This window comes from Ruditapes philippinarum, unplaced genomic scaffold (genome assembly GCF_026571515.1).
Source record: "Ruditapes philippinarum isolate M1 unplaced genomic scaffold, ASM2657151v2 ctg363_1_1_1_1, whole genome shotgun sequence".
NCBI lineage: Eukaryota > Metazoa > Mollusca > Bivalvia > Venerida > Veneridae > Ruditapes > Ruditapes philippinarum.
Genome location: NW_026851633.1, coordinates 598498 through 623581, shown reverse-complemented (window position 1 = coordinate 623581; position 25084 = coordinate 598498). Strand labels below are relative to the sequence as shown.

Sequence of the window (25084 nt, the reverse complement as noted above, 5' to 3'; positions counted from 1 at the left end):
CAGTTACTCATCAATGCCAGTGCTAGTGGACATCTTACTACTGAGTGTTAAAAGTAAGCAAAGTAAATCCAATACAACATTAATGTTATTACAAAATAAAAATGAGTATTAACAGGAGTACATAGCACTTATCTTAAAGAGAAGTTCACCTACTTATAATATTAAAAATGTTAATGATTATACAGTAATTTTAAAATCTCTAAGTTAGCATTTATAAGCAAGTTTTTAATACAAGGCCGTATATTAAAAGAATTCTTCCAAAGATACTGTAATCACATATTATCTACACTTGGTAAACCACTATTTAAAATGTTTTTGTTCTTTTACAAAAATGAATCCCTTAAGTTTTTTCAAGATATTAAAACAAAATCATGAAGAAGTTGTATCATCAACTATTGTCAGGTTCCCTAACTTTGTCCTTGTCACAGAGTCAACACCTTTTTTGTTTATAAATGTCAAAATCTTGTCAGATATTCCTTCATACAGAAAACAACTATTTTTTCTTAAACATAAAAGTAAATTGAATGTATCTGGCAAATTTCTTCACCATGTACATTTGGATTATTATAAAATATAGTGTATACCAGCACTGTGAAAATGACATGAGTAACAAACAAAATCAAACATCAAATTGCTACTATAGGGTCTTTATCTTAATTGACTAATCTTAGATAAACATAGTTTTGACTCTAATGATAAATATTTTTATCAGTGTTTATTTCTTTCATGATTTGTAATTAAGATTCACATACCTGATATTCTAATACTATTTAAAACGTACTTTTTCAAAGGCAATACAAATTTCATTTCTATATCATGGATCAAAAAAATTAATGATAACCAAGAATTCGTGGAATTCTATCTTTTATACTCCCAGCATCAATGGGCGCCATCTTGAATTCATTTCCAACATCAACTGACAGGGTACTCTAAAATGCATGTCCACTGACACCCTTTTTTAAAACAGGACTTGGATTTTTGAAAGACTATTAGCTTAATATGATTTATAGAAAATGAAATGTGTTGTTTATACTGATATATCCGGAAGTTGCCGTGACCTACTTCGGAATTTAGCATCCGATTCGCCGGTAAGCGCTACAAGTGTTAAAAATAATATATTTACCCATTTTAACAAGTCGTATCCAGTTAAAGAATCACATAAAAATAAATATATTCAAGCACATCACAGAAGTTTCTCAAAATATCTCTAATAAGTGTTTAGCTCATCTTTTCCACTGTTTTACCTTTCCACTCTCACGAAAATGTGTGCAAATTGAATGGAATAGTCCATTGTAACAAAGGTTGTACACCTCTATTATTGGCTTTTTAATAACTGTCATTCATACAGGCAATAATGTGATAACTAAATTTTATTTCAATTGTTTATTTTTAATGATGGTTACAAATTGATTACAACGGGTAATTTGATTTAAAGGTGGTATGAATTTTTTCATAATGAGACCCCTGCCAATTAAATCGTCTGGTCTAAACCATATCCTGTTTTGATTGCTGTGTACGCTCCGCCTTCTTTCCCACAATTCATTACTAAAACATACACGTGAATATTGAATTAAGTTAAATTGCGCTCTTTAATTGAATGAAACCCAAAAAATATGTTCTTTACAATCGCAGTTGTTTGTGTTATTCTTGCTTTAGCTACTTTTGGATTTTATTACTATAAATACAGGTATGAAATGTATGTTATATTTTTGGGCAGTGGAAGATTGGCTAAAGTATGAAATAGTATTTCCATAAGTCTTATAATAGTCGATTCTCTTATAGAATGGCTCTGAAATGTAATACAAATGAACACTGTTCGTAAACAGAATATATCGACATATCATGCTGCTATTTTAAGTAGGGTTATCATATTGCAATCATTCTTTTTTTTTTTTCTTTTTTTTTTTTCAAAATTATTTTGTATACTACAGCAGTCACATCATTGTACACGTTTTATGTCAAACAGTAAAAAAGTGGTACGGATATTGACATTTTGCGATAGTAAAACTAGGTTGCATCAGAGACATAGATAATTAACATGTTATATCTACATCTCTGGTTGCATCGATATTTGGTATTTTCTATGTATGGAAAAATCTACCAATTTTGGAATCATTTTTACCAATATTTTCCTTTACAGCAGACCATTTTCTATCAGGTTAGGCAGGGAAAACGTTTTACTCTGTAACGTAATACTTCGAGCAAAAACCTTAATTAATAGACGGATTTTTTTTCTTTTAAATATTGTCATATTTCGATAAATTGCTGTAAGCCGGCCGGCTTAGCTGACTGACTTTTTTAAATGTCATTTAGAAAGAAAGTTTTAAATAAAACAAAATGTTACATGATTTAAAAGATTTGTATGTGTGACGAAACCAAATGCATGTACATGTATTTAAAAAATCCTTAAGTCTGGGCTAAATATGTAATAAATGCTCGACAGTTCTCGTAATCATTGACCAGCTTGTGAAAAACATACAGTACATAACAATTTCCGTTTTTACCAATCCTATTATCACGTTCCTTATATATATACATGTATAAAACAATTATATAATGTAACAATATGGATAGAAAAGCATATTATTGACAAAACAGCAAGACACTTATGAAATATGTGGCAACTGTGACTGCAATGTTTAGTGAATCGCTATTCACCCGCCCCTTTCCACTGTGTTTTTATCAGTCAGTTTTTTTCAATGGAAACAGAAAAGGTTAAATATGTCTAAATGCAAAGTTCAGGTCACAAGACAACAGTTTGGTCAGTTAACCTGCATATAGTCACGGTCAATGTCCTTTTAACTGTGTAAACACCAAGAAAATTTAATAAAGAATTCATTTAAAGCGTTGTTGTCAACGGACGAGAACTTTATACAAAATCCGTTTATTTACTATCCACCCTATTTGGACATGTATGCGACTTCATTTCTTCAACAAATATAATTATGTTACAATAGAAAAGAAATATCGTTATAAATAATAATTTCCACGTATAGACCTTTTTACAATACGATTTTCCATAGCAACGAATGAGAAAGAGAAACAAAGTTATACATATGTGTAAATGATTAGTATTATAATCAGTTAAAGCTCCACGAATGTCTATAAGTACCAGCATATAGGTGTTATATACATTTTAAGTTTCGGCGTTGTTTTTTTTTTGTTCTTTAATGTTTTTTTATGCAGGGCGCCGAAGTTTACCATAAGGCCCACACTATTTGCGCCCTTGCCGACTGTCTCATATATGCCTTAAAGGTGGTATCGACAGCATTATTGTGTGTATTTGAGTTTATTTATACTCGCCACCACATATGGACGAGTCTTCCAGAAGAGTATTTATTTAGTCATTTTTGATTTTACAGGATAGTCCAAAAATACAGATACAGAAAGATGCCCATTTTCAGAAGCTTTCCCTGGTTCTTTAGTGTGCCAAGTGTTTAAGCAACGATACATGGGACTTCGATTTTAAGTTTTATCCGAAAGACTGGTTGGCCAGCCCGAGAATCGAACCCACAATGTAGAGATTATAAGTCTAGCGCTCAATCCGACAGAGCTACTAGTATGCGGGCTTGCTTGAATAACATTATCTTAGGCGTGTTTCTTTTTAAACCCAGTATTCGAATGATTTGACCTTGATCTTCCGCCTGCCTTTTCGCGACTATATGATAAGGCTTTATGTTATAATTTAGATTTTTTTAACGGTAATTTCTACATTTTACATATTTGGTATGATAATAGCTTATGACAAAGACACATGTGATGCTTATATTGTTAGCATTTATGTAAATATAACTAGAGAATACTAGTGAATAGATTTGGTGTGGAAGTTATTTATTTATGAATACAAGGTAACCACTATTGTTTTTGAGGTCATATATTTTGAGGCCAAGGTCACGGTGATGCATGACTACTTGTCTTTAGAATCAAGAACAAGAGTTGCATCAGCCATAATTATGTTTCATATTACGTATTAGATTTAAGATTATAGAGCTCTTTTATGTCGTGTATCCAGCGCATATAATCAACTTAATTTCAGAATAGCAAACAAGATTCAAGCCCCGAAAGATGTTGTGGTTCTGTACCAGGTTGGTCGGGGACCGCGTGCACCAAGTTTCTCACCATTTCCGATGAAGCTAGAAACTTTTCTTCGGATGGCAAAAATACCGTACATAGTGCGTCTGTTATACCTACATATAAAGATCATTTATTATAATACTATATGTCGTATCTATTACACCAATTTAACCAAACATGATTTTAATCATTTACATACCAGCAATTAATTGGATCAGATGGCTTTAGCAATCGGATACTTTAGAAAAGGCGCTGTATAATGTATTTCTTTGTTTTTTTGAAGATATTGTTTATTTTATTAGAATAAGAGTGCTATGTTACATTTATTCTTTGTCTCAATTACATGATTGTACTATAATAAAAAAAAGAGTAAAATTGACACAACTTGTTTGAAAGTAATTTTACTTTTTTTGACTGCTAGAATGACCACGCGGCACGTTTCTCGAGTAAAGGAAAGACTCCTTGGATTGAGGTGAATGGTCAGGCCATCCCTGATAGTCAGTTTGCCATCGAGTTTATAAAGAAAAAGTTTGGAGTGGATTCAAACATCAACTTGTCTGAGGATGACAAGGCTGTAGCGAGAGCGTTCTTAAAACTAACTGAAGAAAACCTGTATTGGTATGTTACTGTTTTAATAACAAATTTTAGACATGTAGTTAAAGTACCGGTGCAAAGTTACTGTATAGTTGATTGCCAAATTAAATCTGCTGGGTAAAAAGAGATAGGTTTGAAACACGAAACCCTTTTGCACGTCATCACAGGGACTTGTGGTTCGTCAGCAGATTTATGACGGTATTATTTCGGAAAAATATTTTTGAAAATATAAGTGTCAGTGATAAAGGTCAACTGTGTCTCTTGTTGTATAGTTAGAACAATATTTTGCGAGAACACTAGACCATTCCACTCCCAGACAATTTTCTCCTCATTTATTTTAACTGACTTTGATAACCCGGATGGGTTATTTTACGAAGCTAGCACATTCAATAATTGGTTGGTCCTCTTCTTCCCTCTCATTTATTCGCAGTTATATACTACATGCTGTTTTAGTTACATTATTTATGTGTACATCGTTGTCAAATAGAAACCTACTCATAAGTTCCTAAAACGAGACAATTCTTTTGTACTTCAGTACTTTGATAAAATCCCATCGCCATTTTAGTTCCATTTTTCTACAATTTTGAGTCAACTCATTTCTTACATTCAAGGACTATGTGTATAGAGATGTTTGGTGATAATCTTGAACCCGTGAAAACCGTGATACCATACAGAGGGTTTAAACTCTGGCTGACCGTGACATTGCTGCGCAGAGCATTGGCTAAACAGACTTGGGGACACGGTATCGGTCGGCATTCAAAAGATGAAGTATGGGATGTAGCAATGCAGGATATGAATGCCCTTTCAAGTTTTTTAGGTAGGTATATCTATCTATTCATGACCAAAGCTAAAAAACAAAAGTCTGAAATACACCTTGTGCTTATTACGTGTAATATGATTTAAGTCACCGTCCAATGCTAATTTCAGGGGTTACTACTCCGTCATTTGTTCGCAGTGATATTCGTGAAAATATCAGGGCTCTGCGTTTCATAGAAAGTCCTAAGTTTATCCTTAGTCTAAGGACATAAAAAACAATTTAAGAACTAACTTAAACATTTTTATCTTCAGTCAAATACTTTAGACTATAAATAAATGTATATTCTGCTGAGCAAGTTACGGAATCCAATGACAGACCCTGATAATGTGTTCATGCCCATCAGTATTGAGACATTAATAGGAGTCGTAACATTTTCTTTGAAACGCAAAATTGTCTCAGTTTTGGTTCAGACTTAGGACTTTGTATGAAACGCATCCCAGAATAGCATAGTCTGTTGTCATTAGGTAGACGAAATCAATAATGATAAAACTTTAAAATAATTTATTCGATTGAAAAATCGAACATGAACAGCAAGTTGTGTGAAACAAAAATACTTGCCCTCGTTTCAATAATAAGTCATTTACTCTCGTAAAAATATTTTTAATGATTCACTATATGACAGATTAGTTTTCAAGTATACACCTGCTTACGATATAGAATACTTAATACTGTTTAAGTTACAAGCTGTAATTGAAAAAAAAAACTATTTACAACAATGAAGCATGGTTGTGATAGCAACAGTTTTTCTCAGTTATATGCTACCGCACCTTTTGCGATGTGGTGGCATACAACTATTTTCTGCGTCTGTAATATGGATTATAAAACAAACTTCTAAAACCATTTTACAAAGAAACACACTTTCAATTTCAACCAAACTTGGCAGATTTTTTCCTAGGGTGAAGGATTACCATAGTTGTTCAAAGAATAAATGCAATGAGGAAATCTGTTTTTTATCGCAACCAATTGAAAAACGAAAAAACAAAATAGAATAAAGCTTAAAAAAATCGTTTTCTCAAAAACCACAAGGCCTAGGGTTCAGATATTTTCCACGAGCCATTGTCTACAAGAGTGTTCTATTTACAGCTTTGGAATCAAAATGGACCCGCACCGGGAACGTGTTTTAGTCTTTGTATGTTTCTTGCAAAACATTAACAATCCTCTCCTTTAAAACCACATAGGCTAGAGACTTAAGATTTTTGGCATTTAACATTTTCTAGTAAACTTCAACCAAGTTTATTCAGATTATAGCCCTGGAGTCAATATTGGATAAAATTTCATATATGGAATTTGGACTTTGTCCACAATTTCAGATACAGAAGTAAACTTTGGTATCGGTTGACATAGACCTACTTTCTTCTTTTAAGAGCTACATCGTTGAACTTAAGACTCTATCCGAAGCTAATTATGCCAATATTATACTAGTAAATGTTTGATATCAAATTACTTAGATTTTGACCTAGTGACCTTACTGACCTAGATATTTTAGGAAATTGAAAATTGGACTGTGCACAAGTTCAGACGGAGCTTTGAACTTTGATATCAATTGACTTGCATGCTGTCCTGATGTCTGTGCCACAATAAGCTGCCCCTTAACACTGTTTATTGTCTGGTGAGCGATATAGGGCTTTCATGGCTCTCTTTTTCTAGGGTCACAGTTGTAAACAAATATAAATAGTGAAAACCGGAAAAATCTCCAAACCAGCATAGAACATTGATATTAGGCATGAATCATTCATATTAACCTCTATATTTTAACATGTATTATAATTACTTTGATAGATCATCGTGATTTTTCCATATATGCTTGCAAGTGATAACTACATATAAGTGCTATACAATGCGGCAGCTATGTATTTCACGAAATTAACGTCTTATTTCTATGTTGATATTATTACGATACAATATAAAGTGATCAAATAAACTTAGCTAGTGAGAAATAAGGAATTCTCATTTCTTTTAATTGATTAAATACATGTTGAATATTTATTTTTTAAAACATCAGTACTTCTTTTGAGATTTATATTAACGTTCGAGAAGCAGTGGGGAAACTGTGTGTATTTTGACAGATCTATAGGTTACCTATAGCAAGTGACCATGAATTGTCACAAAACCAGGTTTTTCGCCAGTATATAACATATGTGGAAAAAAGGGTCATAATTCTGCCAAATGATGATATCGCACATACAGACAATATGCCCCAGGACACATTATGAAAGTCGTCAAAAATAAAGGAGTAGTGACGTTGAATAAGTATTCATATATAAAATGAAGGCTCGAAGTAAGCAAACAGTTGAGAAGATTCTGACTGTGGTCCGTTAATCCATTAAAAATATACAGCAGTTTTTACTGTCATTTTTTTTTGAATTTGAGCTGTGGAACATAAACACATTATTCTAGGTGAAATAAATCGCTATATTTATGCAAATGTTATATTTGTATGTAAATATTATGATAACCATTAAAAGTTAATTCTATTATTACATCAACAGATGGAAGAAAGTTGCATAATCTTGAACAACTATATATATAGGCTTCTAAATCATTATTTAGTACTGCAATAATATATGTTCATCAATAAGTGCGAAATGTACATTGTGTACATAGCATGGTTTTATAACAAATCATTTAAATATCATCATTGAAACGTTACAATTTTCAAGCAATATGGCATGCAGTGTTAATTATTGCCAGAGAAAAACAAAATCGACATGATAATAAAAGGTCGATAAAAAGTCCTTATCTAATACAACAGAGAAGAAAGAGAGACAATTTCAATAGCAACTCTTATACTTAAAGAAGACAGTTAAACTTCTTTTGTGTAATATAAAATTTAGTGAATAGCTTTCAAGTTTGAGACGTGCATTTTACCTACTGCCAATAGTAAACGGGTGTTGTGTCTTGATCTTATTCTATAGTAGAGACACTTACCATGGACGATGAGGTGGCGACTCTATAGACTTGTGTAAACAGTGAACATATCAGCGACTATATAGATTTGTGTAAACAGTGAACATATCTTGAGTGAAAGTCTTTCTCTCTTAAACGACATTACCCATAGCTTAAATGTTTTGTATATACATTGTACCATCATTTTGTAGTTCTCTATAAAAATTGTATAAATCATGTCCCTTGGTACGTCAGAACTGGCCTATCTCAAAGGTAACTTAAGTTGTATGAATTGTATTCAAAAAGGCATATGAGTCTTTTTATGCGAAATTACAATATATTACAAACATATGAAAACATGCATATACATTTACAATACAAATCATACATTTTGTATTCAAGAGGAAGATTAGAACGGAATCTCCTTTCTCTACAAAGGCATTTAGTTAACATGTCTTAAAAATCCTACGAAGATACAACATACGGTCATTTGGTATGTAGCATCACCTTGTGGTCCCCTATAAAACTATATTCATGCCACTGGGGTCAAAATTGGCCAACCATTGAGGTCAGTTAATATAGTAAAAACATTAAAGCAGTCATGTGTATTTGACATGTAGCAATTCCATGCAAACACCCATTTATCATTATTCTGAGTGTCTGTGCTCATGAGCATTACAAATGTCAACGACAAGGATATGCACCATTCTTTCGTTTTATTGAGAACAAAACACTTAAAACACTTTTTATTTTCAAAGGCTTGAAGGATTAAATGAGACAATCGTAATTTCCGAACCAAATGACATTTTTAAAGTTTGATGCAGAGAAATATGGATCTTCGACATTTGTATAGAGGCTGGTGTCGTCAGCATATAGTCCGAACATTTGCTTGAAAATTAGTGATAAATGAATATAAGAAAATCCAAAGGGCCTAAGATAGACTTCTGAGGGACTCCAGCATTGATATTTAAAAGCTTTGTCATATTTTAGATCCACGAATATCGTTGAGCGCGACATTTTTGTTGTGTATGCATGTTTTTGATACTTTCAGTTCTTTCTGTTTGATCTTTTTCTAGCTGGGTGGTTACAGTATCTTACTTTGAACTAAGGATATGTTGCCTACTTTCCCTTTGTTGTCATATCTGTGATATGCAGACTTCAAAACCTCTAATTATTTCAAAAGTCCGTGTTATTTAGCTTCGTTCATTGTTTTCACGCATTCTTTTACCTTGGGGACCATACGCGGCTTTTTATGGAATGGCACTAACAAGTCACAGTGTAGGTTCCATGATAACCTCCATATGAACACATCTGCGGTTGGTACTAGATCTAAATGTGTTTTGATGTTGAATTCTGCTCAAGCCGATGCTGGGAAGGTGGTGGTCTTAGACGTTAGCTTGCCATGAACCGACAACATTTCCAATATTGTCGTTTTGGATGTTCTTTTGGGATCCTATTTTTCTCTGATCTTAAAAAAGTTTATTGATATATTTGCCCTTGGTGTCTGTGTGCGAAATAAGATGAGAACCACTGAAGATGAAAAAATGTATGCCAATGGAAAAAGTTTGTATAGGGGTCCTTGAAGGAAGCTTTGGTGCAAATGCAGCACGGATTTCTTTTCTTTCGTCTAGATATTTGCTTGAATAAATAAACAAATGACGGTTTTTATGTAAATAATTTCTTGAATAGATGTATACTGTAATTCATTGTGTTTCATTTCTTTTCTGTCTTTTGTTACATGATTATTTTTATACTTAACATGTACATCTATATACTTTGTGGTTCATTTATTTCAGGTAGCAAGAAGTTTTTGATGGGCGACGAACCGTCAGAAGTGGACTGCGCAGTGTTTGGTATGATAGCTCAAATATACTGGCACATGCCGGGGTCTAGACACCAGGTCTATCTTAAAGGTAAGGTATTGGACAGTTGTTTTTAATTTATCGCCACAGACTTACCAGCAAAACGAACCAAATATTTAACAACGATATATCCTATGAATGCATGTTGAAACTCATAAAAGGTGATAAAATTAAATATACAGAAAAACGATTTTAGTGGTTTTTACTTATTTAAATGATCTTACAAACTCAATGATGTAGTGCAAGGAGGATATTATGTTGTAAAGCTGGTGATTATCATAAGCCTGTCCTAACTACTTCGCAAAACGCGCCGTTAACTATCATTACCGGCACCAGGAAAACTGTCATAAATCTCAAAACGCCCTTAACGAAACAATCAAAGGCGAATGAAAAATAATTCCAAATATTTGCCAATTCCAATCAAACATAACTTTCTGCTTTGGCTCTTGTTTATTTCATTTTATTTGTACAAATTTTCCATTACCGTAACATTTTAGTGAACAAAATTGTCAAAAAGTGTACTTGTATCACAAATTCTATACATGTATATGTAATGTGCAAGTTCAAAAGCAACATAAAGAAATGATGTTCCACTCGACACTGATTTTTTTTTCAAATAGCTTTTAAGTTGTTTGTTATAAAATTGCGTATATGATTCGAACTCGCTTTCGTCCCTACACAGAACACGCATGCGCTAAGTATTATTTATTTTTTCCGTTGCAACGGGAACGCCATAATGTTAGTAGAAAGAAAGTAAAACAAAACTTAAGGACCATTTTGCGCGAGGCTCACGATATATTTTTTACAACATTTTTCTTCTTTCCAGAAAATTTGTCAAATTTAGTGGACTACATAAATAGGATGAAAGAGCGTTTTTGGCCTGATTGGGAAAACGTGACTTTAGAGGGAACGGGATACAGATCGGATCATGGTGAGCTGCACGTGCCGGAACAGATGAAGAAGCTGAATGGACTGTCAGATTTTTCTCGTGAGAACGGCAAGGGATGACCTACCAAAAATTATCGCACTTTCTGCAGTGTAAATCGGTTCGAGAAACCTACACTTACAACAATGTTCTGTATAGTATCAGTTAACTAATCAACTGATATTTTTAAAATGTTGAGATAAAAATACAAGTAGACCTATTAATGTATAAATCCAGTTATCCTGTCATGTGAGGACAACAGAAAAATAAATGTATTTGTTTTAGTTGTCAGATCTTAATTAACCTTTAAATACAAAATGAAAATTAATAATCTTAATATTAGTATCAATATTAGTATCAATACTAAGTACTCTTATACTAAACAAGGGGTGTGGTTATACTTAACAAGGGGCGGGGTAATACTAAACAAGAGGCAGGGTTCGGAAAAGAAGTTTCATTTTTTTTCTTCGGGAACGACTGGCGCATATTTCATCTCTGGTACAGAAACATATCATATCTTCAATTGTATTATATTATGTATGTGTTTATTTTGTTAGATTACTATTATGTACTGTGTTATAAGATGTGATTGTAAATGTAATATGGTTGAACATACTCGTATATATACATACTCCGATTATAACAACGAAATTTACAAACATTTAAAAACATTTTTTAAAGATATCTTAATTCCCCTCGTCATAGGTACCGGTATGTAGGGCACGAGGGCACCCCCCTCCATACATTACAAAGATTTCGTTTACCATATACATGTACATTGTATATATACATGTATACATGTTTAAACATTTGTTGATTAAATTAATTAACACTTATTGGCATTGAATTATTCACAAAAAATCACATTCAGCAAATTGAAAAAAACGTTAATACGTCAGATGAGGGTGACTTGTAGCAGTGTTGCCATAGAATTACGACGGACATTTAATTGGAGTTTGGCACTGTTTCTCTTAGCACTTCAGAAAATCCTTCTAAAAAAGGTTACTAATTGAATAACACTTAAGTATAAGTTTCATTAAGTGATCTACTTCAAGCCTGTTTATACAGGATAATTGAGACAGAGCAAAATAGTAACATAAAAACAAGATACATTTACAATGTATATGAATAAATTACAATGTACCACATATTCTTAAATTGTTTTAATGTCTCATAAATTTTACAGATTGAGTCTGAATATATTGTCATGTCTTGTTTACATAGTGATTGTGGAATTGTACAGATCGAAATAAACAAATGTTAGATCCGATTAACAATATTTGACATTTTATTACCAAGTTTCCATTTTTTTATTTGTTTGGGTCGTCAGACCAAACAAATAATGGTAGCGAAATTTCAAGATTCAAGATTCAAAGATTCAAGATTCAAGATTTATTCAATACCAAGGCATATAATATGCATAAGGTTATGATATATCAACAATATAATGAACAGTTAATCAAAAGTAATTAACAAAACATAGAAACATAAAATTATATAATAAGGAAATCAATTTGACTAACACATAACATAAATTTTGACTAGACTTTACTTTTTGGACACGATTTGTCTGATACAGAAGTTATCTAAATTGTTTCTATGTAAATACATTCATAAAGTTGAGAAATTCATGACTTACGGGAGAATGAGTTATTTAAATTTTGAAATAATAATTTTTCAGACCCAGATGTGCTTATTTGCAAAAACCGAAAGTAGTCCAAACTCCTCGAAGCGGTTACTTCCCTTTATATGTACACTAACTTCGAAAAATTTAAAGGGAGATCACAGCGTAAAGATTGTCAAATGACAGGCTCATTAATATTCAAGCCTACTCGGGGAAGAAAAAAATAGTTTCCGATTGGTCGAAGGTTTCTAATATTGTGTTATTCTTTATAGACATACATGCTTATCTTATATTAAGCTCCATGATTATTTACATCAGTGCTAAAAACAGGTTTACCGTGAACAAAATATTTCGAAATGAATAAGGGTTACAAACCCTAATTTAGAATAATGTGGTTTTCTTCAGCCTCTTATCTTTCAATTTTCCCGTGATCGAGGAGTTTACACGCTCGCTAAGTATGCGAGAGGTCTGGAGTTCAAATCCCAGTAAAAGCAACTTTTTTTCCTGATTTTGTTTTAAATTGTTTAAGCCAATTAACATTGAATTGAAAATCAGTGTTACAATAAGTATTATAGCCAAGTTACTTCATTCATAACACTGGAAACAGCATTGGTGGCGCTATACAGAAACAAATTGGTTTATAATCTCATAACCTTCACCTTTCTGACATTCTGAGACCCATACAAATTCAGCGCCTTCTGTGCTTTGATTGATATTTGTCCCAGTTTATTAAATACTTTTACTCATTTTATTAAAGCTCAAATTTAAATGCAAGGCATTTAGTTTTCTTGAGTAGGAGTTATGTCTTTTTAAATGCAAGATTAAAATGTAACCCAGATGCTCCATTTGTATAATTGAAAAGTTGTGATTATGAAGACAGATCAACAACAGAACAAATATTTTATTATTTTCAGACTTGAGCATATGCTCCTCATCTTAACAGAAATACAGTATATACCAAGGTATCACATAAACATTACAAAAGCTTGAATATTCTTATATAAATATATATACACATCAGTACATAATTATTTATCATGAGAGTGATATAATATAATGGTTATTTATACAAAGTCGGATTACAATTAAATTATTTTCTTAAGATATCGAACAATTGTTATCCCGGCAAGAGAAGTACTAAGTATTTCTAGAGCAATATCATATTGAAACAAAGGCAATAAACTATAGTACTTCTTTGGAATATAATACTATTACAGACTCAAATAATTTATACAATGAGACTATGTTAACAAATTACTCCTTATTTTCAATGCACAATTCAGATAGCAAGCTAGATTGTTCAAAGTGTGTACATTCTTTGATTTAAACAACTGAGTGAGTTTAAACACACTAGGACGTTCGTAAAAATAATTGTCTATATATCGTTTTCTTACACTTTTATACTTTGTACATGTTAAAATAAAATGATATTCATCTTCAATGTCATTTGATCCACATACTTCGCAAACTCTCTCGCTCCTTTCTATCCTATTTTGTCCGTATCTACCGGACTCAATAAGTAGTTTATGTGAAGAGAGTCTAAACTTTGTTAAAACTTGTCTACACTTTTTTGATTTAACAACACTCAGGTAATCCTCATACACAAAGTCTTGTTTAACATTCTTATACACAAACAAAACACTATTGTTAGTCAAACTACTATTCCAGTTCTTGCACAAAAGTATCTATTAAACGCTGCCTAAAACATGTAATGAAACAGTTAATGTCAACATTTTTGTGGTGATTCCCAAATATAGCCGAATCCATAGCTATATAATAATTTCTTAACGTTATGAGCCCAGTTTACCTTTTTCATCTTCCAGCATCAAATCATAAATTTTTCTAATTACGCAATTTTCGTATTCAAAATTTTAAGCCAGAATTTAATAATTCTGATATAGCGATTAATATATAAAGGAAAACGTGCAAGTTCACCGTATACACCAACATTACTAGTGGACAATTTAACATTTAGAATATGTTTGCAAAATTTAAGATGTATTCTCTCCATTTCTTGACATTTTGTATAACCCCATACTTCAGCAGAATAATTTAAAATAGAAACACAAAAAGCGTCAAAAAGGCTGCACATAGTTTTTGGTGTAAAATCAAAGTTCTTTTAGTATTTGATATTAAGGTATTCATTGCTTTAAGCGATTTTCCAACTAGCATTTGTACATTCGAATCAAAACGACCGTTAGAATTAAAGACCGTGCCTAAGTAATTAAAGTCATCCACTATCTCCAGACGATTTCCGTCATAAGTCCATTGTTCGCTATTTTTCAGTCTCCCCTCCGTCGAAATACCATCACTTTTGTTTTGTCAATGTTCACTTTTAATCCCCATCGATCACAGTATGTGTGAAGGTCATTTAAACTTTGTTGAAGACCTTCTATCGAGTTAGACATTAAAACCATATCGTCGGCGTAGAGAAGAGAATTAACGTAATATCTCCGAAATCAAGACCACTGCCTGGACGAGAGCTTAAGTATAATTCTAAGTCTTCTACAAACATTGACCAGAATAATGGAGAACATATTTCTCCTTGCTTTAGACATACTAGTATTTCCATGAATTCGGAGAATTTATTTAAGTGTTTAACACGGCACCTCACTTGATCGTACATTGATCTCACGATTCTTAACATTTTACCGTTAACACCTAATTTATATATTTTAAGCCACAGTGCATTTCTATATACGCTGTCGAAGCATTTTTTCATATCAATGAATGTTGCATAAAAACGTTTTCCACAATTTAAACTATTTTCAATTAATCCGTGAAGACAAAATATTGCGTCTGTTGTAGAGAAACCTTTTTTTAAATCCAAATTGCGAATCGGTGATGATGTCATTTGCCGCGCACCAGTCTGTTAGTCTAGTATTTATTACAGACGTAAAAATCTTTGATAACACGCTTACTAACGTAATTCCCCTGTAATTATCCAAAACGTTTTCGTCACCTTTTTTGAACAATGGAATGATAATCCCCTCCATCCAAGTTGACGGAAAATGACCACCCGAAAATATAAGATTAAACAAGTCTGTCAAATGTGAAGAAAGACAATTGATCAAATTTCGATGTCAAAAATCTTCTTAAAATATACATTGTAATTCACAAGTCTAGGTCGTTACATATTTGTGTAATAATACGTGACGAAATGACTCTTACATACATTGTCATTTCAAACAGACTAGCATTATATTCGTCATCTAGTATACCGACTCCAAAACCGACCACAGGACCGACCAAAATAACTAAATCCCATAAAGACCCCCAACATTTGACTCAGACATGGGCAGCTCATCCAGTTGGTCACGGTCTAGCATTATGTAGCTTGCTTCTAAACTTATAATATATCCCTTGCTCGAACTGCAATAATAGAATACATAAACTTACAGATAAATTATGGTTCATATTTACCAACAACCCCATTTTTATAAATGATTTGTGAGTCATATTTATATTCATGTGTAATAAATTTTCCTAAAGGTCACCCATAACTTGGCTGTATGACCGTAAGATGGCCATTCTTGGTGACAGAAACTTATCAATTAACAGGAAAGTGGCCAGGAATTATAAAAATTTGAATATTTCACATACGTTATATATATTTTGCTAAAACAAAACAAAACAAAAAAAACCTTCCAAATATTGTTTTCGTTTTGTTTCAGCAAGGTCGTGGTTTTGATTCAATATAAAATGATTGAATTTGCCCTAAAATATTGCCAGTAGATTGTAGTAAAAAGAAAAAAACAATCAAATATAAAGAAGTGTAGCTGAATTAACAGTGATTTTGTTAAATTACAAAAAAAGTTTTCCTTCTAATTACCATAACCGCGACTCAGTTTATGTCATTTTAAATTTGGTTTTATATTGAAGCTTAAACACCTAACATGCTGAACTTCGTAAATGGACTTGTCCATCTTACATTTGAACAGTCCATTATTAATATTAGGGATATCAAGTTAATAATTACTGATCAGACTGCAATGATGTACAGGTTTGCCAGGCTCTAGCTAGGCTTGTGGCAAAGGCTTATCGGCAGCAGTGTTAAAAAGTCGTTTTGGCTATTTGGTCTAATATTATCGAACAGATTGGAAAAAAATATACATGTATTCAGTAAACGGATAGCATTATTATTTTACAATATTATAATCTATAGATTATTGCAAGGTTACAACACTGTTTTGTCAATTCGAACAAATAAAACCTCCAACCGAAAATCACTGTATCCGTGACTGATTTAAGTACGAAAGCACACATGAAGCCACGTGCGAAAGGAGAAACAAGTTGATGAATTATTACGTTTTATTTTGTTGTACATTATAAATTGAATACAAAATCTAATGACAACCGTGGAGTTTGTGGTGAGGGTCGGGATGTTTCTGCAAAATAAATAAAAAAGAGAGTTTAGATTCATGCAAATTGTAATTCAAATTGTTGTGGGCTTTCGAACTTACACTACTGTCGTAATCGAGTAGTTTAGTAACCAAGAAAGGCAAACCTGCGTAAAGATTCCTGGAGAGGATGGAACATAATACATTTTATAGATATCTACAGTTTAAGGAAACTTTTAAATTAAGCTGAAACTGTTGTATTGGATTCCTCTGTTGATTTTGAAGTAGCTTAAAGAAGCAACTGACTTGACCTTATTTACCAAAGTAATACAGTAATGAGCCGAGCCATGACAAAACCAACATAGTGCGTTTGCGACCAACATGGATACAGACCAGTCTGCGCGTCTGATCAGAATGAATGCTGTCCGCTTACAAACCCTAATACAAGTTGAGAAACTGATAGCGAACAGCATGCATTCTGATCAGACTGCGCAGATGCGCAGGCTGGTCTGGATCCATACTGTTCGCGAACGCACTATGTTGGTTTTGTCGTGGCGCGGCTATGTTTGAGCTGGATAATGATGAACCTTGTTATGTTATCATTTAGTCACTTCTTTACTAAGACAGTATTTGTTTCAAATTAGAGAACGTGATATGATCGTACTGGTGATTAATCTGGTTTTTACAAAGTTATTATAATATAAAATATTTGCTGGATATTACGAAGTTAGTTCGGATGTGTTTAATGTATCCAATGTTGTTGTTTTTTAACCAGGATGCCGAACCACTAGAGAATTTTAGAAAATTTTAAGACAGACCGGAATTTGGACAAGGCGAGATGTTCCGAATGGGTACATAAATTTACATGCCATTTCATGTAAAGCTTCATTTTGGGAATATGTATGGCAATAATTTATGGCACCTTGTCTTGGTAAGCTACCATTTAGACAGCGTTTATGTACATGTAAATTTTGCGTTTGATTAACTTTGATATTGACCTATAGGAGTAACCTACAATGTATAGATGTATATCTATTCCTTTTTTCATGAGATATTTATGTTTAAGATTATTATCCTCGCAAACTGCTGCCTTAAAAACCAGTTTGATAAATCGTCTTGATATAATTAGAATGGTAAGTATAAACAACAAAAACAACTGCTTTGAATTGTACATAGTTTGTTATGTACCAACTATTTTTTAACGACAATTAGTAACAAGCATTAAATATTAATAATAGGCGGCATTTTCAATGCAATGTTGCTACGTTGAAGTCTTCACTATATTCGGAACACCACTAACCTGTTCTCATTTACAAATTTAGAACTGTCTTGCAGTCCATTTGTGATATTCATGGATCTTAAATATAATAATACTGCAAATTTACAAGGAAACGCCCAATCTGACTTACCGCAAGGATGAAATTAACCATCTCCTGATGCTGTATTTGAAAATCATGGACTGGAAAAAAAATCACAAGGGTTTATTGAATTAAAACAAATGAAAGAAGTTCTTATAAATGGACAACTTACTGACATTGACTAAATATAGTAAAACTTTGGTATAAAGATTACAATTTGCTGTCGTAAAAGATAATTAAACATGGATATAAAGGTAGTATTTATGACAATGTCAAAAGGTAGATAAACATGGGTATAAACTTTAAATGATACCACTGTCCGACATTGGCAAAAGATTGTTAAAGACGGGTATTAAGTGTGTAACTTACCGACATTGTCAAAAGGTAGTAAAACCACAACTACCTCCGTTTCGCAAAGACTATGGTCTACGTTCATGTCTAAATTGTCAAAGAAAGCATGGGCATTCTGGGCAGTATCGTGAAAGTGTAACTGCCAATTGTGTGTGAAGTCACTCCTCGACAAGCATCCATCTAAAATGAAACACGTTACCATTATTATAATCATCATCATCATCATCATCATCATCATCATCAACAACAACAACAACAACAAAAACAGCATTTTCACCATTACTATTGACGGCGTTCAATATGACCGCCGATGCGACTGCAAAGCTGCGGCGTCGATTACGCACTGCGCCCGCCTCTGAGTTCATCATTTTTCCTGGACGCCGTGAGAATCCTGCCTTTGTGTGACAAGAGTTTTATTAAGCTATAATACATTGGATGTGTACTTCCGATGAAGGAATGTTGTCTTAAGGTTTATAGCTCAACTGTAGTTACATAATTAAATCTTTATCATTTTTGTCATTTAATTCCTATTTGTCCTACAATACTCAGATTTGGTAGTAATATTGACCGTTACCAGAAAATATCTGTCAGAAAATGACCATGTTAATTTTGTGACAAGTAGATCAAAGTCCGATCACGCAAAATTTAACCACTCAAGAAGTCAGCCCAACAACTAGATAACCATTTGCATCCAGTCTTCAAATTAGGTAGTGAAGTTAGCCGTAAATAGTAAAAGAACGCTCTTATTTTATTAAATCAGAAGGTAAAATGTAATGACCATTGTAACAATGACTACAAAAGCTTGTGGAATCATTTTTTAATTTTGTTAAAAGACAAACATACATACCTGAAATATATGGTGGCTGATTTGGTTAATTGCGCGTTGAGTTGTCAATAGCGACAACGCAACCTATATCGCTATCGCTTTTTCGTCTTGTCGCTATCGACAACACGACAAATCGCCATTCGCAGCGTTGTCGCGCTGTCATCTTGTTGTCCTGTCTCTGGCGAAGAACGCCAAACGGCGCGTTGTTGTGCGGCGCATTGTCGCAATACGCCCTGTCGCTTGGCTCATAAGCCAATCCTTCGATTTGAATCGAGCGACAATGTGACATTGCGACAACACGCCGCACAACAACGTGCCGTTTGGCGTACATCGTTGCGACAGGACGACAAGACAAAAGTCGGACAACGCGACGTTTGGCGTTTTGTCCTGTTGTCGCTAGCGCCAACACGACGTACAAAAGCGTTCCAAATCAGCCACCATAAAAATGTCAAAGGGTGGCGTTACGAAATGGTGAATTACGCATATATAAGGGAAGTTAACCATGCATATATAGTCACTTTAGGTATATAAAATACTCTACGTACTGGCAAATCCCCAATCTGTGAGAAGTTCGTTCTTGAATTCGTTCGTTGTAACAATGCCATTATTATCTGCGTCGGCGAGCTCGAAAACCTTGTCAGCGATCTGTTGTACTGTCCAACACTCGACGTTAGAACTATACTCGTAGTTAAGGAAAAACTCTTCAGTTAAATCAATTGTCTCATTATTTTATTGGCAATTTTGAAAAATTTAAATGAGCGAAACATGCATCAATGTAAGTAAAGTTGACCGGAACAGGCGCAAAAGTTATCTTTAAAAGAGTCAGTATGTGAAATTTTAGTTACGTTATAAACAGTTTTACAATTTACCAACCATAACATAGTTTTTTTTACAAATGAACTGTACGGTAGGCTGATACACCTGGGTAGATAGTTTAAATATAATACATGTAATTTAAATTGAACGATGTCCTCGGACAACTTTTCATATATTTTTGCAGCCCCGTGTGTAAACCACGGTAAATGGCGAAGTTTACCGAACATTACCTCCACAACTTACCCATAGGAAACACCGACAAGTGCCATAAGCACAATAGCAAACTGCATTTTGAAGAATTGAATGCTACAAGCAAAGAAAACAAAACATAAGATTAATTTTAAACTAGTTAACCTTTTTATTATCTCATTTTGTATGTAATGAAGGTTTCCAACATATAAAAATTATGAATATTGGAACATTTAAAATTTAATATCTTATAAAATATTTAGCTGTTACAAGTTAGATATCAGAGTAATTATGATATATGTAGGAACTTATGGAAGACGATTTTAGTCTTGTAGGACATTCAAACATTGTCTATATAGGCTGTTAACCTTTATATCTTTTCTTGATAACACAATAACAAGTTTTCCATTAAAGGCACATCATGTCTCAGAAACAGATAATTTTTTACTTCTTTAGAAAAAGCAAACATGACATGTATAATGTTAAAGTAATGGTTTTAGAGAATGTTAGATGCTAGTTACATGAAAAAAAGTGGCGATAAATGTGAAATAATTTGTCGTAAAAGTAAAGTAGTATTTTGACTTATACAAAAGACTAATTCACTATAACTATACTTACTGTCAAAAATCAACAGATAAAAAATAGCTTAGGTATTATGAGTAACTTTTTAGAAACTATAAAAGTACACCAAAGATAAAAGGCTTTTGAAAATAAAAAATGAAAATATAAAAATATTAATGATGCATAATTAACAATAAATGAATGAAACCATGAGAAACATGTATTTTCATTGCCCAGTTTGCTTCACATGGTAAGTTAAGGGCGAGTTGTCCGTATGCGTGGGGCGTTCTTTCACTCACCAAATTCTTATGGACAAAACAGAGTAAATGATAAAAAAAATCAAAAATTAAACAAAGTTTTTATGAACCAAGTGAAAGGGCTGCAACAATCTACGAACTTTTTGAACGTACCTTGTTAAAGATAATTTTACTTCCGGTATAATACGGATTTTAAATATGGAACTTTTTGACCGGAAAATAAAACGATGTCAGATGGAGTACAATATGGATGTGATATGGAATTTGATGATAATCATGGATCCAATTATTATTTATATTAGAACATCGTGTACTGAAATGCTGGACGTTAATTTGTTCCAAATGCTAGGTGTAAAATGAAAATACAGTTATTTGTTCAAAGCTAATATAAACAATTTGTTATGTTTCTTGCTCTAGCGTTCTGTACCCGGGAGCTTAAGTTGTCCCCCTCCCACTACGTCAACCATAACTTATTACAGTATCTTGATTCGTATTCTTTGACAATAAGCATCATGAACACAGTGACTTACCTGTACTCAAATAGATCTCTCCAAATGAATTGATGATTTAACTCGCAGACAGGCTTATAAATACATATAGATAAGATATGACATATTGGGCACGACCCCGCCGATATTTGCGTATTTAAAATTAACATGTCAAGGTTGTAACTCTATATACATACATGACAGCATGAATATATGTCAAATCCATCTGAATGTCTGTAATCATTTCCCGCAAGATACTGGAAAATCACTGAAACTTTTTACACAAGGTGTGTGACAACGGAGGAAAGGGCTTTCTGTGCATACTCTATTTGAAAATTAAATCCAATAAGAGTTTAAAAACATGCCTAACAACATACATGTACCTATATCGAGGCTAGTTTTAGAATCTTCTGAAAGATGCGCAATTTGTCCAAATGTCCCGTGGGTTTGCATGCCATTTTTTATAAATCGTCGATTCTTTTCAGACAAAGTTATTGGGCATTTAAACGGCCGAAACTGCTCACATATGCTATTTTCATTATTATTTATCAATTAAACTTTAATTATTTATCAATTAAACTTTGTAGACTTCTAATCCAAACATGGAGAAAACTAATATATAGGCTCTAATTAGAAGTTCTACTAAAAAATAATGTCATACGCGTCTATAATGATTTTTTTTTCATTCTTTGTGGTATACCTGTCAACAGGGACGGTCCTTAATATAACTTTGTTAGTACTGACTTGCAGTAGCCACGAGTTCATTGTGACGCTTCCACAGTGACTTTGGCCCGCTTTTGACTTCTCTTTGGAATGGCCGTTACAGAGCGCAAAAAATTTCAAATCTCGACTGGTGGTGTGATTTCATATGATAAGAGCGCAGGTTATTCGTACAACCTCGTGATTTAAGTTTTTGACATTGCCATATGTAGTAACAAATTTTAATAAACAGATTATACATTTCAGCTACTAAAGAAAATAAGGGCGAATGCACTTCATTGTACATTATTTAAAGTATAGCCACATCGTGATTTTTCATATAGAAATTTAGAAGTTGTTTCCGATATGGAAAATGTTACAAAAGATCAATGCTGTAAAATATTATATATGTTATTCTAACACGACCCGCATTTTTCCCTATTGAACATAGAAGAACCGAAAGTGTGTGTTATTATGCTATAAAATCACTGTTTGACGTTCTATATTTAGACATGTGACGTCATCATTATACACGTGACGTAACCACTAAAAATGTGACGCGCTGACAATAAGTACGGAAAACAAATCAGGCGCAATTTTTAACTAATTATCATGTACGACAGCAATTTATTTGTTAATGTCGTGTTAGAATCGAAATAATATATCCAAATCGGTGATTTTATTGCTCAATAACATCACTGTTTGTCGTTCGGATGCGCATCATTATATCACTCGGGCTACGCCCTCGTGATATAATTCCCCGCATCCGAACTCCAAACAGTGATGTTATTGAGCAATAAAATCACAGTTTGGGATATATTATTTCTTAATTATCAAACATTTTATAACGTATTTCTCATACCTAAAAGAAAATTATCACAGTCATTTATATATAAGTATGGTCAGTCATTATCAATCAAAAATAATCATTAATGATATATAAAAGGCAACTTTAGTAAATACATGTATATATATACATATAGATTAATCAACGAGACAAACGTCGGAGATAGAAAACAAGGGCGACAATTTTAGACACTTGTATGAATAAAATCGCCAAATCCTAGATCAATCAACGGTATAAGAATGACAATATTTGAGACATTTTTATAAGTGAAAAAGAACAGGGACTGATATGATTCGATTTCAAATCAATGGCAACAATTTGAGACATGTGTAAAAATAGCAACATGCATGGTGATCTATTCGCGGCAACAAAATGGCAACAATTGAGAAAGATGTGAAATATATATCAGTCGATATATCAGTCGACGTAAACAATTGCAACTCGTTGAGACGCTTATATGGATAAAATAGCAAAACTTAATGACAATTCATATCAATGGCAAAACAATGGCAGCATTTTGAGACACGTGTAATGGTATGTAGCAACATAAAGAGATATAAAACGGCGAAGCAATAGCAACAATCTGAAACACATGCAAGGATAAACTAGCATCAGGCAGAGAATTGTATCAACGACAAAACAATGGCAACAATTTAAGACACCTAAACATAATTATATTGGTGAGAAAAAAAACAGACAATGGTATAAATTGATGGTAAATCAAAAATAGCAATAGGTAGAGAGATCTGTGGCAAACATTTTCAGACAAATGTATTGACAAAATAGCATAACACAGATATATCAATCAACGGTAAATCAATGGCAACGGTTTAAGACACAAACATGTATTGATAAAATATCAACAAACAGAAACGTCTGTTATCGGCAAATCAATGACATAAATTTGGTAAAATAGCGACATGCAGAGAAATCAACCAACGATAAAAATGGCAACAATTTGAAAGCATACTAGTATATTGGTAAAATACCAATATGTTGAGATATCAGCCAACGACAAAAAAAAATGGCAACAATTTGGGATTGGTATATTGATAAAATAGCAACAAGCATATAGACAAATCAAGGCGAAACAATGGCAAATTTTTTTAGACACATGCATTAGTATAATAGCAAAAGTCAGAGATTTAAAAACGGCAAAGTAATGCACATGTACTGGTAAGAGGCAGATACAAGTATATCAATTATCGGCAAAAATCATCGTTAAAACAGTTTGTTCACATGTATATGTATATTAACCTGTTTTGATATATAAGTAGAAGCAGGCTATATAAAAAAACGCTTTTTTTCAAACAGAAAAGGACTGAATGGTTGTTGTGATTTAGATAGTGAACTAGTTTCAAAACTTTAGCGATATGTCATTCAATTTTGAATATGATAACAAAATTAGAACAGTATATATGTTGATTTCACCAGTAATGAATGGCGAATCGTTAGGATAACAAGATATAGCAAATTCGCAATTAGAAATAGTCCGTCTGGAAACGAAGCAGTTAAATACTTAAATTGTTTCCTTAAGTTTTTCCTTACTAACTGGAAATCAAACACAAAA

The 25084-nt window shown here is 32.9% G+C and overlaps 3 protein-coding genes across 9 annotated transcripts in view; 1 reads left to right on the top strand and 2 right to left on the bottom strand.

The window, feature by feature from the left end:
* LOC132723004 (actin-binding LIM protein 1-like) overlaps window positions 1-1278 on the bottom strand; it is a 69076-nt gene extending 67798 nt beyond the window's left edge. For all 4 annotated transcript variants that reach the window (XM_060707691.1, XM_060707830.1, XM_060707760.1 and 1 more), the window contains exon 1: window positions 1124-1278. In XM_060707691.1, coding sequence (XP_060563674.1) covers window positions 1124-1127 — 4 coding nt within the window. In that variant the 5' untranslated portion in view covers window positions 1128-1278. The remainder of the gene's footprint in view (window positions 1-1123) is intronic.
* Window positions 1065-11442, top strand: LOC132723339 (failed axon connections homolog). 2 transcript variants are annotated; one of them, XM_060708153.1, is made up of 6 exons: window positions 1065-1088; window positions 4037-4172; window positions 4496-4692; window positions 5280-5489; window positions 10172-10284; window positions 11060-11442. In XM_060708153.1, the coding sequence occupies exons 2-6, from the start codon at window positions 4128-4130 to the stop codon at window positions 11239-11241; spliced, it is 747 nt and encodes a 248-aa protein (XP_060564136.1). In that variant the 5' UTR covers window positions 1065-1088; window positions 4037-4127; the 3' UTR covers window positions 11242-11442. The 2 variants fall into 2 exon arrangements, with proteins under 2 accessions (XP_060564136.1, XP_060564055.1); XM_060708072.1 differs by lacking the exon at window positions 1065-1088 and adding an exon at window positions 1534-1687.
* A 5637-nt stretch (window positions 11443-17079) lies between these two features.
* Window positions 17080-25084, bottom strand: part of LOC132722763 (uncharacterized) — a 451280-nt gene continuing 443275 nt past the window's right edge. For 2 of the 3 annotated variants that reach the window (XM_060707425.1, XM_060707495.1), the window contains exons 2-6: window positions 20717-20781; window positions 20203-20333; window positions 18850-19011; window positions 18532-18581; window positions 17080-17170 (exon numbers count right to left, since the gene is read on the bottom strand). In XM_060707425.1, coding sequence (XP_060563408.1) covers window positions 17129-17170; window positions 18532-18581; window positions 18850-19011; window positions 20203-20333; window positions 20717-20763 — 432 coding nt within the window. In that variant the 5' untranslated portion in view covers window positions 20764-20781 and the 3' untranslated portion in view covers window positions 17080-17128. Of the gene's footprint in view, window positions 17171-18531; window positions 18582-18849; window positions 19012-20202; window positions 20334-20716; window positions 20782-22668; window positions 22749-25084 lie in introns of those variants that run through there. The other variant, XM_060707352.1, reaches the window with a different exon arrangement.